Genomic DNA, 18,847 nt, shown 5'->3' on the forward strand with positions numbered 1-18,847 from the left:
AGCTGTGCACAAGGGCGTCAACTTCTCCACATCCTCGCCAACACTGTTTTGCTTTTAACACCTTTATTGTGGTATGATTCCTGTACAGTAAACTACACATATTTCAGATGTACATCTTGATGAATTCTGATAGATGTCTACACCCAGGAAACCACCGCCACAATCAAGACAGCTAACATTCCATCACTCAAGAGGTGCAAATTTCGAATTCCCAGTTTATCCCTTCCCACCCCCTTTACCCACTGGAAACCATAAGTCTGTTCTCTATGTCTGTGAGTCTGTTTCTGTTTTGTAGGTAAGTTTATTTGTGTCCTTTTTTTTTTAGATTCTACGTATAAGTGATATCATATGGTATTTTTCTTTGTCTTTCTGGCTTACTTCACTTAGAATGGCAGTCTCCAGGTCCATCCATGTTGCTGCAAATGGCATTAATTATTTTTTATGGTTGAGTAGTATTCCATTGCATAAGTATACCACAGCTTCTTTATCCAGTCATGGACATTTGATGTTATTTCCACATCTTGGCTATTGTAAACAGTGCTGCTGTGAACACTGGGGTGCATGCATGTCTTTTTGAATTATGTTTTCCTCTGGATATATGCCCAGGAGTGGGATTCCTGGATCATATGGTAAGTCTATTTTAGTATTTTAAGGAACCTCCATGCTGTCTTCCGTAGTGGCTGCACTAATTTACCAACAGTGCAGGAGGGTTCCCTTTTCTCCACACCCTCTCCAGCATTTATCACTTGTGGACTCTTTAATGATGGCCATTCTGACTGATGTGAGGAGATACCTCCTTGTACTTTGGTTTTGTTTTTATAACAGCCACCCTAAGACGGGAGGTGGTGTCCCCCACGGTTCTGATTTGCATTTCCCTAATGAGCCGAGATGCTGAGCATCCTTCCATGTGCCTGTTAACGGTCTGTCTCTCTTCTTTGGAAGAATGTCCATCAGGCCCTTTGCCCATTTTTAAATCAGGGTGTTTGTTTCTCTGCTGCTGAGCTGCTGGACTTCCTTCCATATTCTGGACAGTAACCTCTTATCAGACACAGGATTTGAGAATATTTCGTGGCAGCTTTTAAGTGTGATCATTTCTTAGCACCTGCAAGGTATGAAGTGGCAAGAAAAAGGTTTCGCAAGCCACAGCCCAGGCTGAATTCTGTTTTTCCAACCCTTCACTCACAGAATGACATGGGGCGGAGTCAGGAGGAGGTTTCCGGGCAATGACCAACTCCCTCTCCCTATTTCAGTTGGGGGACGGAGGTCCAGAGAGAGCCACCCTGACCAGTGTCAGCAGCCAGCACGAGGGCATGCAACCCAGGCGTCCTAACCAGGGAAAGCTCACACTCTGCAACACCGGAGACGGGGCGCAACACTCGCAAGACCGCTGCTGGGACCGGGGCCGGGCTGCACGGCAGCGGAACGACTGCACTGTGAAAACGGGCCTCAAATGTCAACTCACCGAGAAAAGTTTACTGCCCTGCAAGAACGCTCTTATCTCCAAACGCTAACACAGCACATGACTTTATTTAACTAGGTGCTGTTTGTTTACTTTAACCAAGTATCATTTAGATTAGATATTTTAGAGATTCAAAAAAGATTTTTTTTTAAAGTTATGGAACTGGCAGTAAAAACAAACTATTAGAAAAATCTTGATTGATAGATTGAGCAGGAGAGAGAGGGTGGGAAAGCAGGCAGGCGGGCGGGCAGGGCTCCCTGGTCAGCAGAATCCCGTGCTCTTGGAGCTAGAAGGCCCCTCGAGGGCACATCAGATGGCTGCTCGGTGTGAGCTCCTCCTCAGTGTCCCCTCCCGCTCTGGTCTGACCACCACACTGGCTCTGGTTCCTCCCTACACCTGGTGCACACCAGTCCTGCACTCCAGTTTCCTATGACACAGCTCCACCACAGAAGACCCCACAGAGACTCAGGGACAGCTACCCAGGACCCCCTTCTTCCCCACTCTGCTCACCCAGGATGTGGGTGGGGTCAGCAAAGGGCTGAGGGCTCCCTTGGAATCAGGCAGGATACAAACATGACCCACAGCCCTCCTGTTCTGGGCGATGTGGTCACTGGCAGTGAGTGTCCATCTTTGGAATCCCCAGACCTGTGCCCCAGGGGCTGCTCCCCCTCCCAGGGCTCAGCCACCAGCCGAAGGTGGGCATCGGAGGGGAGGGGCAGCAGAGTGCTTAGAGCCCTCATAAAGCAGGGGCTGGGTCTGCCCCCCCCCACACACACACACGAGCTGGCCAGCCTCAGTCTCTTCACTGTGAAATGCGGAGTCCCGTGATGCCGGTGCGATGATGCGGGCAGACCCCAGGCGCACGCCTGAGAAGCGGGAGGCACACAAAGCAGCGCGGTGCGGCGGCCGCGCTCTCGTGGGACCACCCCCGACGCGCTATCTGGCTCTGAGGCCAGCCTCCCCTGCTGGCCCCCCCGGTGTGCGGAGGCCAGGGACTGACCCCCTGAGTGCGAAGCCACAGCAGGAGGGGGCAGTTCAGAGAGGGGCCCACAACCCCTCAGTTCCCCAAGGCCAGCACAAGGCACAGAGGGACCCCGGAGTGTCCACGCTTTCAGCAGAAATATGACAGGGGCGGGGCGGGGCAGCGGCTCCCACAAGATTCACGGAGAAAGCACACCAACTTAGGTCACCTTCACGCAAGGCGCCCGACAGAGAAGGACGTGGAAAGGTGACCGCAAAGCCAGTCCCAGCAGCCAGCTGCCCGCTGCCAGACACTGTGTAGCTGACCTTGTGATGTCCCCAGTCGACCCCATGAGCCAAGGGCCGGCATGATGCCCCTTTGACGGGGGCCACTGTCCCCTGTGGGCTCCCGAGCCCCTGAACAAGGCCCCCAGCTCCGAGGGACCCTCTGTGTTGGCCCACGTGCTCCCTATCATGACAGCAAAGGTTAACACCCTGTGATGGGGTGGCTGGAAGGAAAGTCTATTCTACACAATCTGCTGTTAAAAGTAGTTGATTAAATCTGTGTGTTTAAGAAAAAGCCTTGGCCTTTATCCAGGACGTCAAGACAAGAGACACTCAGCAGGTGGGGAAAACGATAAAGCCTGGTGCTGGGCCTTTCCCAGCTTCGGAACGTTCACGCCCGCAAGGGTGAGCTGATTAGCCAGGCAGCCCCCCGTTCTCACCTGAAGCAGAAGCATGAGAATCCGTACATTCAGGAGTTTTCCTGAAAAAAGTTCATTTCTTTCACCTGGGGCTTTTAAACCCCTCAGCCGAGCATGAGAAGCTGAGAGGGGCAGTTGGGGGTGTCCTGCCTCTGCACCGCCGCCCCCCAAATGAAGGCAGGGGAGCCGCCCTTGCCTCGGAGCATGACCCCCCGCCCCCGCACCTCTCTGGACCACTCTATAAATAGCCACAGATGTGCTGAGCACCCACTGTGTGCCAGGCCCCAGGCCCACAGGGCAAAGCAGAGGAGAAAGACACCATTGTCCCCCCTGAACCATACACATGTTCCCTCTGACTGTCACCACCCGGGACCCCAACCCTTCCTTGTTTCCTCAGGTTACCCCGGTTACCCTTCCAAAACAAACGTGCAGAAGGGAAGAGGGTTATTTACTGTCCCCCCCTCCACCCAACGTTCAGGGAGGGCTCTTGCACGAACTTAGGTGTTCAGGTTACAGGACAAAAAGAAAAAAACCGCAAACTATTTCCCTCAAGGCTGAGAGCTGAAAAGAATCAAGCCAAACTTAGGAATATTTTCCATACTCTCTGCCCCACATGATAAAATCTACTTTTGTTTGCATCCAAGTGCTGGCAGAGATGGAGGCCCCGTGGCCCTGAGCCACACTACATGCCCCAGGGAGGGGAGGCAGACTTGGCTACTAGGGCCTTGGCACCCACCATCACACCCACCATCCCCCATCACACCCACCATCACACCCACCATCCACCATCACACCCACCATCACACCCACCATCCACCATCACAACCACCATCACACCCACCATCCACCATCCCCCATCACACCCACCATCACACCCACCATCCCCCATCACACCCACCATCACACCCACCATCCACCATCACACCCACCATCCACCATCCGCCATCACACCCACCATCACACCCACCATCCCCCATCACACCCACCATCACACCCACCATCCACCATCACAACCACCGTCCACCATCACAACCACCATCACACCCACCATCCACCATCCCCCATCACACCCACCATCACACCCACCATCCCCCATCACACCCACCATCACACCCACCATCACATCTACCTGCTTCCTTAACAGGTTTCTGCTCTCAAGTGTCAAAATGGGCAGGTGTGTGCATCAGCCCAGACCAAAGCATACTCTCAGTGGTGACACCAGGCCCTGGATAGTGTTCTGGCATCCCTAACACCAGTCACTTTTCCAGATGTGATTTCAACACCACCCCTCTTTCTGAGGGGGACTTTTTCCAAGATTAAAAAAAAAAATCAGCTCCATGTCACCCTAGTTGGTAGGGGGAGTGGGGCCCAAGCAGAGAGCCAACGTTACTAAGTAGCCAGTGCTGAGAGGGGAGCCCCGGTCCTCCCTCATGAGTCCAGGTCCCCTTGGCCTTCAGCCCCTGCCCATCCTCCCCTGCCCCTGCTCCTCCATCACAGGCCCCGTGACTCAAAGAGAAGCCGACGCTGCGGTCCCCGCCCCCATTCCTGCTGCCCCGTCTACACTCAGCTCGGCCACAATAGTCACTCAGCTGCCACTGAGGCTTATCCCCCTGTCCAGTGCTCCCCAAAGGTGCCACTGCCACCATCACAGCCACCTGAACACCTGCACAAGCAGGTAGAGCCACAGGGCGGGCCAGGATGTTGTGCACCTTAACTGGTCCACTCCCTGGGCCCTCACCTCAGCCCAGGTCCCCACGGCCATCCAGCCTTCCCTCTGAACCTCACCCACGCCTGGCGGCCCAGTCCTCTGCTCCTCAAGCCCCCACCACCCCGGTCTCATGGAGCTACCAAGGACCTCCCCTTGGCTAGGCCAAGTCACATCTCTGTCCTGAGGCTCCCCGAGCTCCAGAAGGCATCTGCCACCAGCGACCCCCTTCAGGCTCTCACTCTCTCAGTCCCTAGGGCCCCAGACCCTCAGTTTTTTCCCTCCTACGGGTGGTCATTCTGGCCTCAGCTTTCATGAAGAGCCCTACTCAGGCCACGGCTCCTCCAGGCTGCACCTGAGCCCCATCCCCACCATAGGTGCCCCCTGCCCGAGTGCCCTTACACCCTGCAGACGGGTCACTGACCACCCCCAGCCATGATGGCCTCTCTGTCACCCTCGAGGCCATGCTCACCACCTCCGGCTGTGACCCCAGCTGGTCTCTCCTGCTCAGACCTGCATGTCCAACCATCTTCACGACAATGTCAAAGGGGCCCAGCCACCCGGGGTCCAAAGCAGCCTTGTGGTCCTCCCTGTGCACACGCCTCTTCATCCCATCCTCAGCTACATGCTCCCCAAAGCACAGCCTGAGAGCACACAGTGTGGGAGAGGCTCAGATCCCAGTGCTTCCACCACAAACCAGGTTCCCCCACCAGGTGGGTGGAGCCTCTGGGGCCCTGGTTTGCTCCTCAAGGAGTTGATACTGTTCATTGATGGGGCCGCTGCAGGAGCAGACCCAGTGCTCAGACAGGTGGCTCGGGTCGGGGGAGTTCCCAGCACGAGGAGCACGTTGGCTGACGGACCCCATCCTCACCTCCCTAACCCCCTCCATTCACCCACGCTCCACCGCCACCCTGAGCAGGACCAAGCCCCACTTCGGACCTTTCTTCCACCCTCCATGCTCACCCTAGAGCCCTCTTCCCATCAGCAGCCCAGGCGTCAGTCAAAAGGCACCACTCAGCCCCAAACCTCCCCGACAGTCAGCCCTCTCCAGGCGGGGGGAGAGGGCTTCCGCCACACCTGGTCCCCCGGCCAGGGAGGCCTGCCACACACTGGCCCGGGAGCGTCCCCATGCCCACCCTCTCCCGCACCTCCATCCCCCTGAATCTGGTTCCCTGTTTATCCCATTGTCCCCACCCAACATTTGAAAGGACAGGGGCCACAGAGCCTGGCACACAGTAGGTCTGGCACACAATAGGTGCTCACTAAACAAACACTCCATTGTTTCTGAAAGTACGTTGGCAAGTGATTACCTCCAAGATACTGAAGCCCTGGGACAGTTAACCAGCTTCTCAAAGTACCTACCTCTCCCGGGGCAGATTATGTCACTGGAGAATCCAGCCTGACAACTGACGTGGTTTAAGCTGGTCTGATCCTTTTCCAGCCCGTGGGATTCAGAAAAAAAACAATGCATGCATTCCGACGCGGCCCGGTACAATGCCCGTCCTCCAACTTCCTTGTTGGCAAGCATCTATTTCAAAGTCCCTACGATATCCTGCATTTAACTCAGCAAACACTTTTTAAAACTTTATCAAGCAAGCCCCAACGACTTTATCCCAGCGCCTTCCGACCAAAGTAAACGGGTAAAGGTGACTCAATCTTGTGTTTCACGGAGTTTCAGTATTTTCTGACATGTCTGAATGACTCATCACCCAAGCATTTGCACCCCACGAGCGCTGCTTATCCCACATCCACAGGTCCGCACGCCCACAAGCACAGGGTCGCTTTCCAACGCCGCGTTCTGGGATGGGCGGCTCGCAGCTCGACAGCCTCGGGCACACACACGTTCAAGCCAAGTTTACAAAGTCCACGTTATTATAAGACCAACATCTAGAAGGACTAACCAGAGGGCTCCACAAGCGACAGTCCCATCAGGTTGTTACCCACGCGGCTTTGAAAAACGCAAACATGGCTGTTACCGACGTTCAAAGGGCAAAGCCCCAGCACAGAATTTTAAACCTTGTTCAAAAACCGTCGCATATAAAATGAACGTCTTGTGTCGCTGGATGTCATCCAAAAATGGCAGCTATTTGAATGGGACTATATTCAGAATCCAAAAAATTTCGGGAAAGGGGAGGGGATAGCTCAGTGGCCAAGCGCGTGCTTAGCATGCACAAGGTCCTGGGTTCAATCCCCAGTGCCTCCATTAAATAAATAAATATATGTATGAACCTCATCACCTCCCCCCACAAAAAAAACTTCAAACAGTGTTTTGTCCTCGGTGGGCCACATCAACCCTCTCTGCTCACAGTCGAAAGATTACAGTAAAACCCCCAGCCAGGTGAAGGGAACGGCTCTCCTGAGTACGTCCATCGCGGGTACCACCATGCCCCCCCACCCCCATCCTGGCTTGGCTCCCACAAAACCTAGTGGACCACTGGGCTTTTCTTTATAGCACCTCCGGGGCGGTAATAACGCACTGGAGGCTGCAGGGTTTGGCTGTAAACCCGCGGAAGCCAGTAACACTTCACTGAAAACAGCACATGAATTTGAAACCACAGCCTTTCCCACTGTTTCTTTTAAAAAACCTAAGACTCCCGCTCTGGTTAATTCAAAGGTTGAGCTTTTTGTGTCATTCTGTTTCTGCACACAGCCTTGCTGTTGGGAATTACAGATTTTATAGTTTACAGTAATTCTTCCCTTTGAAGCATTAAACAGTTGCCAAATGGTCGGAGGGTGGCGAAGGGGCCCAAGGTGCCTACCTCACACCGCAGCAAGGAGTCAGTGCTGGAGCAATCCAGCTCAGGCACTAATTCCTCAAAACTTTTCTCTCAGATAAGAGAGGGGAGTGTGAAGGGTTGGCTGTTTTGTTTTGGTTGGATCACGGCTGGATGCCTGGCGCTCCTGCTCGGGCTGTGTGACCCTGAGGAAGTGACTTAACACTCCTGAGCCTCAGTCTGTTCATCTGTACAGTGGGCAGCTTCACCTCCCAGGTACCAGGTACCAGAGTTTACAAAACTGCTGTCCAGTCAGAACCCAGTAAAAGGGTATCATCATCATCTGGGAGGGTGGACCCAAGAGGCCCAGTGCCTGATTTACACGAGCGTGTGTCACACAGGATTCAGAGCCCAGAGCCAGATCAGAGACAATTACATAGCGTGGCGCCCCCAACCCACCTTCAACTGTGGGCCTGGCCACCAGGTAGGCAAGACAGCCCTCGGCAACTAACCTCTTTTGAATAACAACCATCCCAAATCCTTCATCCAGCGGGGGGGGGGGGGGGGGGGCAGCCCACATTCCTGATGCTTCAGACACACGAAGCACCCCTGCCCCCGACCTGCACCCGTTCCCACGAGCACCACACACACCCCTTGCAGAGTCGAAACCCGATGACGCGGCCAAGCCGTGTGTATATAGGCTAAATATGTCACTCCGCTTCATCTCGCAGATAAAACAGGACAGGAAGAAAAACAGAAAACGCAAAAGGGAATTTGTGAGTCTTTTTTAACCTGTCATCGCTCAGCACACCCATAACCCCGGTTAACACTCCTCCTTAAGGGTGGTTCCGTACTCTCCACGCATATTCTCAACTTCACAAAACCCACAACAGTCACCTACAGGTAGGTTCTGCCGCCAAAATCAATGCAGCAGGATTACATCACTTCAGAACTGGACCTGTAATTCCAGATTTTATAAGTAAGCAACTGGAACCTGTTTGCCAGCCATTCCTTGTATGTCAAGAATTACAGCCAAATGTGGAAGTAAAATAAATCAGAGCAGCTTTTTGATTCTTCCACGGCTTCCATGGATGTCTTGTGTTATAATAATTTAAACAGCTCATCTGAAATATGAACTCAGCCCACAGCTCCGAGCCTTTCTTAGTGACAGTTTGGTCCACTGGTTAAGGTCACCTGCCTGCAGGAGCCCTCAGGGGTCTCTTTACTGCTCCCCAAACCCCTCACCCCCATCAAATCCTTCTCTCTCTTCTGTGTCTTCTAATTTCCACCCTTCTGTCTGTCTCTGTCTCTGTCTCTGGCCCCACAGCCCCGCCTGGCACAGGAGGGTCAGCAGAATGGACCAACTCTTGACGGCCTGCGTTTGGCTGGCTGAACTGAGACGCCCTCCCTCTCCGGCTCACCTCCAGCCCCGGAGCCCGCAAGCAGGGTTCCCACACTGGCTCCACCACCAACTGGGCAGGCCTCTAAGTAACGCCAAATTACAAGCCCAGGTCCAGGAGCAAAAACCAAGATCAAACGAGGCTACACTTTCAAAGAACTCCCACCCGGGTGAGCACACGTAAGCCTGACTGTTATTATCTGGAGGAGACAGAGGAGAGACACGAAGAGAAAAACTCCAGCCGTATTACAGGGTGACTCAGGGACCTATCCAGCAATTTCCAACGGTCCCACCCGGGAACTAATTGGCACATGGAGCGGACAGTGACCTTTGATCTTTCCAGACAGGCGTGTGGCTGACTACAGAGCACCACCAAGCAAACCAGACAACTCAGATAAGCCCGGAGACCAGGTGTTAATAGCAAAACCAGCTACGGCCCTCTGGAAAGCCCAGGAGGCCCTGGTCTTGAACTTGAAGAAACCCGGGCCTGCTCCCAGCACAGATGCTGAGGTCAGCAGTGCCTCGCCCCTCCTCCTCCCTTGGCTCAGGTGGGGAGCACGTCTCCAGCTAGCGGTACCCAACCATCCAACCGGAGGCCACAAGTCCCCGAAGAGCTGCCCGGGCCCTGCCCAGATGTGCCCCAGCACGCCAGGCAGGCTCCTGGCAGGTCCCTGCAGCTCTCCAGGTGGCCCAGCAGGAGCCCCCACGGCCACTCACCAGAAACAGACACCTCCATCAGCGCCTCCAGCGGCCGGTTGTTGTCCAGGTCACGGCTGAGCTGCAGCTCGCCCGTGGCGGGGTCCAGCAGCAGCAGCTGGAGCTCGTTGCCCTGCAGGAAGGTGTAGTTGAGGCTGTCGGAGAGGTCAGGATCATGGGCCGGGATGCGGCCGATGACGCCGGTGGGAAAGCTGTTGGACTTATTGGTGACATAGTTGTTGAAGAGGATCTGGAAGTCCGGCAGCACGGGCGGGTTGTCGTTCTGGTCCAGGAGGCGGACGCGCACTGTGGCCCGGCTCACCAGGGGGGCCGACGTGGCCTGCACCACCAGCACGTACTCCTGCCGGACCTCAAAGTCCAGCTCGACCAGGGCACGCAGGTCCCCACTCAGCAAGTCCAGCTGGAAGACCTCAGGTGCGTTGCCTTCCACAATCTGATACATGATCTGGGCGTTGGGGCCTTCGTCGGGGTCGCTGGCTCGAATCTTGGCCACCACAGACCCCACCGGGCTGTTCTCCTCCACAAACAGCTCCAGCTCGTCCCTCTCAAACACTGGAGGGTTGTCATTGATGTCCAAGACGGTCACCTGGATTTCCACCGAGGCACTGAGGGTCACCGGGCTACCCCGGTCCACAGCCAGGGCCCGAAGGTTGTACACGGCCACGTTCTCTCGGTCCAGCCGGCGCTGGGTGCGGATCACGCCGGACGTGGGCTCAATGTAGAAGTCCCCATCGCCATCGTCCCCACCCTGGAAGGTATACAGCAGGCGGCCATTGGGGCCTGAGTCCCGATCCGTGGCTGAGACCTGGAGGACGCTGGTTGACGGGGGAGCATCCTCGAAGACGGAACCCTGGTAGAAATCCCGCAGGAACCGAGGTGCATTGTCGTTGGCGTCTAGGATGAGGATCTCCAGGGAGGTGGTGTCAGACTTCTGAGGGATGCCATTGTCCCGAGCAGTGATGGCCAGCGTGTAGGCGGCCTGGTCCTCATAGTCCAGCTCTGTCATGGTGTAGATGGTGCCGGAGTCCGGGTCGATGCGGAACTGTGGCACAGGGTCCTCCAGCACATAGGTGATGCGTGCGTTCTCCCCCGTGTCCTCGTCGGTGGCACTGATGGTGGCGATGGAGGTGCCCACCGGCCGGTCCTCGCTGACGCTCACCGTATAGTGGGAGCTCTGGAAGACCGGCCGGTGGGTGTTGGCATCCGTGACGTTGATGAAGACTTGCGCGGTGTGCGAGCGCATGCCATCCGATGCGGTTACCGCCAGCACGTACTGCCGCTCCTGCTTGTAGTCCAGCGGCAGCGCCAGGGTGATGAGGCCGCCGCCGCTCTGGCTGCTGAGGGCGAAGCGGTTCCGGGTGTTGCCGCCAGTGAGTTGGTAGGTGATCACACTGTTAGCATCCCGGTCGAGGGCCCGCAGGGTCAGCACGCTGCTCCCCACGGCTGCGTCCTCGTTCAGACGCAGCTCGTATACGGGCTGCGTGAACATGGGGTCATTGTCATTCACGTCCAGCACCGTGATGGACACGCTGGCCGAGGAACTCATGGGCGGAGAGCCGTGGTCCACCGCCTCCACCCCGAAGCTGTACTGCTCCACCTCCTCGCGGTCCAGCTCCGCGCACACGGTGATCCAGCCCGAGCTGTTGTGGATCTGGAAAGGGAAGTCCGCAGCCGGGCCGGGGTCTTGGGAACCTGCACTACCACTTCCCACGGAGGCTGAGGCAGTGTCCACCAGGCGGTAGCGCAGACGCGCATTCTCACCTGCATCTGCGTCCACCGCCTGAATGTGCAGCACCGAGTAGCCCAGAGGCACGTTCTCCAGCACGGCTGCCTGAAAGGGGCTGCTCACGAATATGGGGGCGTTGTCGTTCACGTCCAGCACCTGCACCGAGACCAGCCCCGAGGAATTGATGAGTGGAGGCCGGCCCCCATCCTGGGCCTTGATGCGCAGCGTGTACTCCCGGATGGCCTCGAAGTCCAGCGGGTTGATCACGTCCAGGCTGCCGCTCAGCGAATGCAGGTAGAACTGCCCCTTCAGGTTCCCGCTGATGATACTATAGTGTATGGCCGCGTTCTGGCCCTGGTCCCGATCCGTGGCCTGCACTCGCAGCACTGGCGTGTTGACCGCCACGTCCTCGGGCACCTGGACCACGTAGCGCTTCTCGCTGAACTGCGGGTAGTTGTCGTTCTCGTCCTCCACCACGATGTGCACGGTGGCGGTGGCACTGAGAGGGCCTGGGTTGCGGCCCTGGTCGTTGGCCTCCACCAGCAGCTGGTAGGCGGCCTCTTCTTCCCGGTCCACCACTGCCCGGGTGCGCACCACGCCTGTGCGCTCATCAATCTCGAAAACGCCGCCCGCACCCTCCAGCAGGCGGTAGCGCATATTGGCATTGGAGGGCGCGTCGCCGTCGGTGGCGCGAATGGTCAGCACCTCGTAGCCCACTTCGAGGTTCTCGCGCACGCGCTCGCGGTACTCAGACTGCTCGAAGACAGGACTGTGGTCGTTGGTGTCGCTGACTGTGACGGTGAGGTAGGTGGCGGCCGAGCGCCGCGGCGAGCCGTGGTCCACAGCGCTCACCTTGAGAACATGCGTGTCCTTGGTCTCGCGGTCCAGTGCACGGGCGGTGCTCACCAACCCTGTGTCAGAGTCGATGAGAAAATAGCCATTGGAGCGCTCGTCGAACAGCGCCTCCATCTGGTAGCTAAGGCGCCCCGCCTCCCCCTCGTCAGGGTCGTGCGCGCGCAGCTCGATGACCTCCGTGCCCGCCGGCTGGTTCTCGGGCACCGACACCTGGTAGCTGGGCAGCTGGAACTGCGGGCTAGTGCTGCCGCCAGCGCCCCGCCGGGCCCGCCGCGCCGCCCCTGCCCTGGCCCCAGGCAGACTTGGCGACGACGGCGACAGCGATGGCGAGGGTGTCCCCGAGGACGCCTCCAGCTCCAGCTCCACCCAGATGGTGCCGGTCGCGCGCCGCAGGGCACATAGCAGGCGGAGGCGGGCCGAGCCACCAGGCGGCAGGCAGACAGGGCGGCGTGGGCAACGGGACGGGAGGCGCGGCGGGCAGCTGCAGGCGGGGAACGTGGTCAGGGCCGCGAGCGCCGAGTGCAGCGTGTCCCCGCCGCCGCCTCCGGGGGTCGGGAAGCAGAGCAACGCGCCGGGGCCGGGCACCGTGAGCACAGCCCGCGCACGCAACTCCGCGCCGGGAGCCCGACCGCGCGGGGGTCGGGCGCCGCAACCGGGACCGTGCGCGCGTGCCCGCAGGCGGAGGCTCAGAGCGGTTTGGGAGCCACGGGCCACCAGGCGGACATGCAGCGGCAGCGGACGCCCCGCCAGGCGAGCGCAGCCCCGGGGCCCCGCGCCGGGCCCGCGCCGCCGCCCCGCCAGCCGCCCGTCGCGGCTCACGTCCAGCAGTTCCCGCAGCGCCCGGGGCGTGCGCGCGGCGTCCAGCGCATAGGTCCATCCGGGCCCGAGGGCAAAGGCGCGGGCCCCGCCGGGCACGCGCAGCTCCCAGGCGGCAGCTCGAAGCCCCAGTACCGGTAGGGCGGCGGCCGCAGCCAGGAGTAGCAGCGCGGGCAGCACGGGCGGCGGCGGCGGCGGCGCCATGGCCCGGAGCCCGAGCCCGAGCCGGGCGCCCGAGCACAATCCATGCACCCGGCGCGGCTCCGCATCCACCCGGCGCTGCCGGGGGGCGGCTCCCGCGCGCCCGGTGCCGGGCCCTCCGGACGGCTCGCGCCCCGCCTCCCCGGGGGCCCTGGCTGGGACACCGGGGACCGGGCTCCCGGTCTCCCCTGCAGCTTCCACTTCGAGAGCACTTTGCGAAAGTTTTCGAAGTAGGTTTCAAGATGGCTCCTCCGCGCGTCCCGAGAGGGCGCTGCGCATCAACCTGCGGTGGTGGCGGCTTTCGGTGGCTCCAGGTGGCTCCCGCGCGGGATCGGCCGGGCGGCGTGGGAAGCGGGACGGGCCTGGAGCGGGACGAGGGCTGCGCTCCCGGAGCGGGTTGGGCCGCTCCGCGCCGCTCAGACCCGGCGGCCGGCTGCAGCCTGGGCGGTGCGCTCTGCCCGCGCCCCCAGCGCCCGCGCTCTCCCCGCCCCCGGCCCGGCCCGGCCCCGCCCCCGGCCCCGCTGCGTATTGTTCAGCCCCGGGGGGAGCTGGCCTGGAGGTGCGCGCCGGGAGGATCGCTATGGAGACGCGGGGGCGCAGCCTTGGCGGGGGCCCGGGGCCGGGCCCACTCTCCTGCGGCCTCCCCACCAGGCCTCCCTGGGGGGCGGAGCCCAGGGAGCAGGGCTGGGCGAAGGCCGGCCGGGGGGCTCGGTGCGGCTACTACCAGTCGGGCGGTGGCTCCACTCGTCCGGTGCTGAGCGCAGCCAAAGCCCCCCACCTCACCCCACCCCGGCCAACACTGATTCGAGAGACCGCCTCCCCCGCCGCCTCTCTAGTTAGAGCCAGGAGGAGAGGGAGGGGTGCGGAGGTGCCGGGAAGGGGACCGGGTCTCCCCTCGGCTGTTGCTGGGGGCGATTACACATTTACAGCAAAAATGCCGGAGGCTGAGGTGCTTTATCCGACAAAACTTCCCTGGACTTTGAAACCCTATAGGCAACTAACCAGATTCGGGTCCCACTTGGTTTAAAACGAACTTTTAAACGAAAAGAAAAACAGGCCGGTTGACACTTGGAACTTGAATCGGGGACGGCGGAAACGAGCTCGTCTCCCGCGTATGCGGCCCGCCTGAGCGCTCAGTTCGTGGACGCGCCGTCCCGGCCCGGGGCCTCCCCGCTGGCTACTGCCGAAGCGAGGCGGGGAGCGTTGGCCCTGCAGGCGGCGTGGGGCGGGGAACCACCTGAGTGCGGGGTAGGGGTGGGGTCTTAGAACTGTACGCCAGCACCCCTTCTCCGTCCCCCACCCGATCTCCTGCAGGGAACAGATCGGGGTGGCGCTTTAGAACTAAGCAACACCTGCCCCACGTCCTGCGGGACACAGCCTTTGTGTACGGTGGGGGCTGTTACTACTGCAAGACACTCGTCCTCCGGCGGGGCTTTAGGACTCTGCCACCGCGGGGTGAGGAGGTGCACTTGTTCTCCGTAGAGCTCTGGGTGCCAGAACCCACTCCAGCTCCTCGGCCTCCCAGGGGTCGGGGACAGTGGGGGGCGGAGCAGAATCCCTCCTTCAGACAAGGCCCCTCCTAGTCCCAGCAGCAATAGAGGTGGGAACTGTTGCGCACTGTGCTAGAGCGGGTTTTTCTGACAAGGGAGACGGCGGCTGCATTTCCAAGCTGAGCGCAAGTAGGTGTGGAGCTGGGTCACAAGAAATGAACAACTTGAGGGGAGGGTATAGCTCAGTGGTAGAGCGCGTGCTTAGCATGCACGAGGTCCTGGGTTCAATCCCCAGTGCCTCCGTTAAAAATAAATAAATAAATAAGTAAGTAAGTAAACCTAATCCCCCCCCCCCGCAAGGAAAAAAACAACAAAAAGAAAGGTGGAAGTAAACTCTGCCAATATTACTTAAACAATGTCTTCGGGCTGAAGCCAAATATGAGCATTCTCTCCCCATTAGCAAAGACTTGAAGTTGTTGTTATTGACAGAAAAGATAGATTTGCTTTGGAACCTTTTAACCTGGGAGTTTCCGCTGGCAAGCCCTGTAGGGAAATGTGTGTGGAGAGAGGGGAGGAGGGAGAAGAGTCCATCCCTTCACAGCGACCGTCCAGGCCGTCCCCTGACTGTCCTTCGTTTTTCTGGGGAGGGTCAGAGGGCAGGAGTTTTTAGGTCAGAAAGGCAGGGAGGACCCTCCCCCTCCCAGCCTCCCAGTGGAAAGCTCCTAGCCAGAGTGAAGGGGACCCACACTGGAGAACCTCTGGGGTGCTTATTTCGCAAGAAGACTTTAAATAGGGTGGGTTGGGTTTAAATAAACAAAAGATTCTGTTGCACTGCACTTGGTTTTTGAAAATTCAAATGCAGTGAATGAGTTTGGGTGTGAGCAAGCTTTCCTGGAATAAGACACCTGCCAGCCGCAAGGTAAACCGCAGGGGCCGCCTACACCACTTCCTGGTCCCAGAGACTGGGAGGGGAACACAGGGACAGGCCTTGCCAACAGGGCGTCCAGCAAAAGGCTCAGAGACACGTGATGGTTCCGTCCACACGCAGGTCGGAAGCAGGCCACCCCACCACACGGTTTAGAATGCACACCGGCAGAGGGAAGATTAAGAAAAGCAAGCAGATGATGTGAGTGTGGTCAGGAGGAGGCTGGGGAGCGGGGGATACCCGCTGTAGATATGCAGGTTAGCGGAGTGTTGCCTTCCAGTCTTACATGGAGCAGTACGCACATGCTTTATGTACTTTTCTCTATGCTGCGGTCCACAATTTTAAAGAGTGGGTTGGGAGGAAGGAATTAAAAACAGGCTGCAGCTTGTGATGTGACCGCAGGGAGATCCAGTTGTTTCCGAGGAACAGAAATCACGAATCTGAAATGGCTGCATCTTAGAGGAGTCAAGTTCCAATTCTGCCACTACCTGGCTACATGAGCTTCTCCAGGGTCTAACTCCTCATCTGACTGGAGATAACAAGATTCTAAATTCCTGGATTGTTGGAGGAATAGTGAGATCTGTGTAGAGGATGGCTCAGGCCTGGCTCAGACGCAGACCTACTACAGGTAACCTTTACTGTCCCCAAGTCACTGTCAAGGATCGCAAGATCACAGGGCTTATTCAGTGTCTCCAGTGAATGGTCGAAATTGCTAATTAAATGGTGCATGCACTGTCCTTCGTTATGGAGTGGCAGGGCTGGGGCAATCATCTGATTTCCCAGGAGGTCTGTGCTTGGCCACTGATCAGGTCCGCCCAGAGTGTTCACATAAAGGGAACCCAGCCCAGGAGGGGAAGGCAGGTGCTTGGGGCTACAGGAAGGGTGTGGCATTGTGGTGGCCTGTCCAGGACCACTGAAGGGGCTATGTTCTGTTCCCCTGCCCTGCTCCCTTGGGGGTGGCTCAAAGCAGTGCTGTCGCCTCGGTCTCCCTGAGAGCCACTGGCAGGGAAGAGGCTGCACGTCTAATGCTGTCTGTGGGCCAGGAGTCGCCGCCACCCTCCTCGGGCTCAGTGAATTGTGATTGATGTTTCTGTTTTGCGTGCACCCCTGAGGTGTTTCACATGAAGCAATTGCTTTTAAAAAATAAAAATAGAATTTTTTAAAGGTAGGAGTTGTGGGTTTCTAGTGTTGTACATGTTCTAAAAAGCAGCTCAAAACACTTTTTGCCAGGGGCTCAAACCAGATCCCACATGAATTCTGGAATCTGTTCCTTACACAGTAAATTCCTGGGCCAATCTTTAAACAGCGAGGAGCTCCAAGAAACACCCCATTGGTGAAAGCGGGAAAGCAAGTCCGGGCCTGGGCCCCTTGTTACCCTTTTTTTTGGAATTCAGAGGGAGAACCCTCTTGGGGACGGAATTCATCACGCCCCCTTCTCTCCCTGGTGCCCCTCCCCTTTGGTGGGTCTGACTTGTGGAAAATCGTGAAAGTTAAAACATGGAGCAGAATCAGGACCTTGACTTAGTCGGAGTGTTAGTAGAAGCAAGTGGGTGGAGGAAATTTAGATCCTAACGGAGCCCATTTTAAGTACCAGAGCGTCCCTGAGAGACCCAGATAACGTAATGACAAAAAGGAAAATTGCTTTCTGCTTGGAAGTTGCAGAGCCTTCCCAATACCAGTGCTAGGACTTCTTCTGGACTCCCAGGCCCCTGGGCTGGGCTGGGCTGTGTGGCCTCAGGGGCCCCTGGGTGACAGTCCTTCCAGGGAAGCCAGCTTCGATAGGTGTTGCCTGAGAGGTCACACCTGCCTACCCGTGCTGGCCCCATCCCTGACAGGCCTCAGCCCTGGAAAGTTCTGGAAGGCTCTGGAAGCTGGCATGGGCAGGGCTTGGAGTCCCAGCCTCCAGACTGACACAGCTCGGTGCTGTGAGCATGGGGTGATGGATACAGGTCTGGTGTCTCGAGTTGCCACGACATTTCTGGGGAGCCTGGGGGCAGGGCGGGGGACAAGGTGTCTGGCCTCTACCATCGGCCCCCCTCCCCACACCAGGCGGTTTCCGGAGAGGCCCGCCCAGGCCCGCCTCAGGCTGCACTGACCCCTAGTGGCCAAGCAGAGTCTCTGCCCGACCCGAGACGTGCCCGCCAAGCCCGGGCTGTGAGCCGGCGGCAGGGACGGCGAGAGCTCCGGGCGGGGCGCGCAGCCCCGGGAGCGGGCGGCGCCAGCTGGCCCCGAGCGGGCCGGGCTGCCTGGGGCTCCCGGGGCTGCAGGCCGAGGGGCCCAGCTCTGCAGGACGCCGGGCAGACCGCGGCTCAGAGCTCACAGCATGGGGCTGGGCTCCCGCGGGACTCAAACTGGGTCTCCTCCCCCCCCCCCGGCCTGGTCACCAACCCCCGAGAATGACCGGAGCTGGCAGACGGGGGAGCTCCAAATCCAGCCCTGAGCACCCGGAGGGTCCAGGGGCTGCATCTGAGGGAGACGGCTGGTCCAAACGGGGCTCCCCAAAACAGGGACGCCTCAAATGTCAGGAGGCCACGCAGGAGACTGTTTCGTGCACGATGGGGAAGGGGGCAAAGACACCACCGGAAGGTCCAGCACTTCGCCAGAGTCCACGGCGGGAGACGTCCGTATTCTGTCATTACTATTGCCATCATTGTTGTCCTGCCTGCCCCCACACACGTAAACAGCGTCACGAAGCCAATGCAGGGAAGCACTGTTGCCTTATTTTGATGATTTTTCTCCTCCACATACTTCTCTTCCTTTTTTTTTTTGGAATGTATTTTACAGATTCATCTTGTTTTAAATGTACAATTCAGTAAGCCAGAAAGAGAAAGAAAAATGCCATATGAGATATCACTTACATGTGAGATCTAAAAGAAAAGGACACAGATGAACTTCTTATTACTTGTAGCTTAGGTGATCGATTTCTTCAATATGTGTGAACACATCTGACTGTCCTTCATGACTGCATTACCGCGTTCTGTTGATCCTTATTTTGTGGTTGGCTTTATTCCTCTGATAACTATGTAAGTTTAAAAAGCTGAAGCTCTAAACTGCCCTTAGAAACAGTGAACAGTATAGATAAGTAAATTTTAAAAATAGGTGCAGTGTATTGTGTGTATGTATTTAAATGCAATATATTGTCTATGCGCAGTCAGATTGCATCAGTTTTACCTAAT

General features: G+C 57.8%; 1 protein-coding gene and 1 non-coding gene across 2 annotated transcripts in view; one reads left to right on the forward strand and one right to left on the reverse strand.

The window, feature by feature from the left end:
• CELSR1 (cadherin EGF LAG seven-pass G-type receptor 1) overlaps positions 1 to 13,743 on the reverse strand; it is a 135,494-nt gene extending 121,751 nt beyond the window's left edge. Inside the window, exon 1 of the mRNA XM_031673561.2 lies at positions 9,659 to 13,743. Within this exon, the coding sequence (XP_031529421.2) occupies positions 9,659 to 13,259 (3,601 nt within the window). The 5' untranslated portion in view covers positions 13,260 to 13,743. The remainder of the gene's footprint in view (positions 1 to 9,658) is intronic.
• Positions 13,744 to 14,976: 1,233 nt separating this feature from the next.
• TRNAA-AGC (transfer RNA alanine (anticodon AGC)) lies at positions 14,977 to 15,049 on the forward strand. The gene has a single exon. It is a non-coding gene; the product is annotated as a tRNA-Ala (tRNA).
• The last annotated feature ends 3,798 nt before the right edge of the window (positions 15,050 to 18,847 follow it).

Source organism: Vicugna pacos, chromosome 12 (genome assembly GCF_048564905.1).
Source record: "Vicugna pacos chromosome 12, VicPac4, whole genome shotgun sequence".
NCBI classification, from domain to species: Eukaryota; Metazoa; Chordata; class Mammalia; order Artiodactyla; family Camelidae; genus Vicugna; species Vicugna pacos.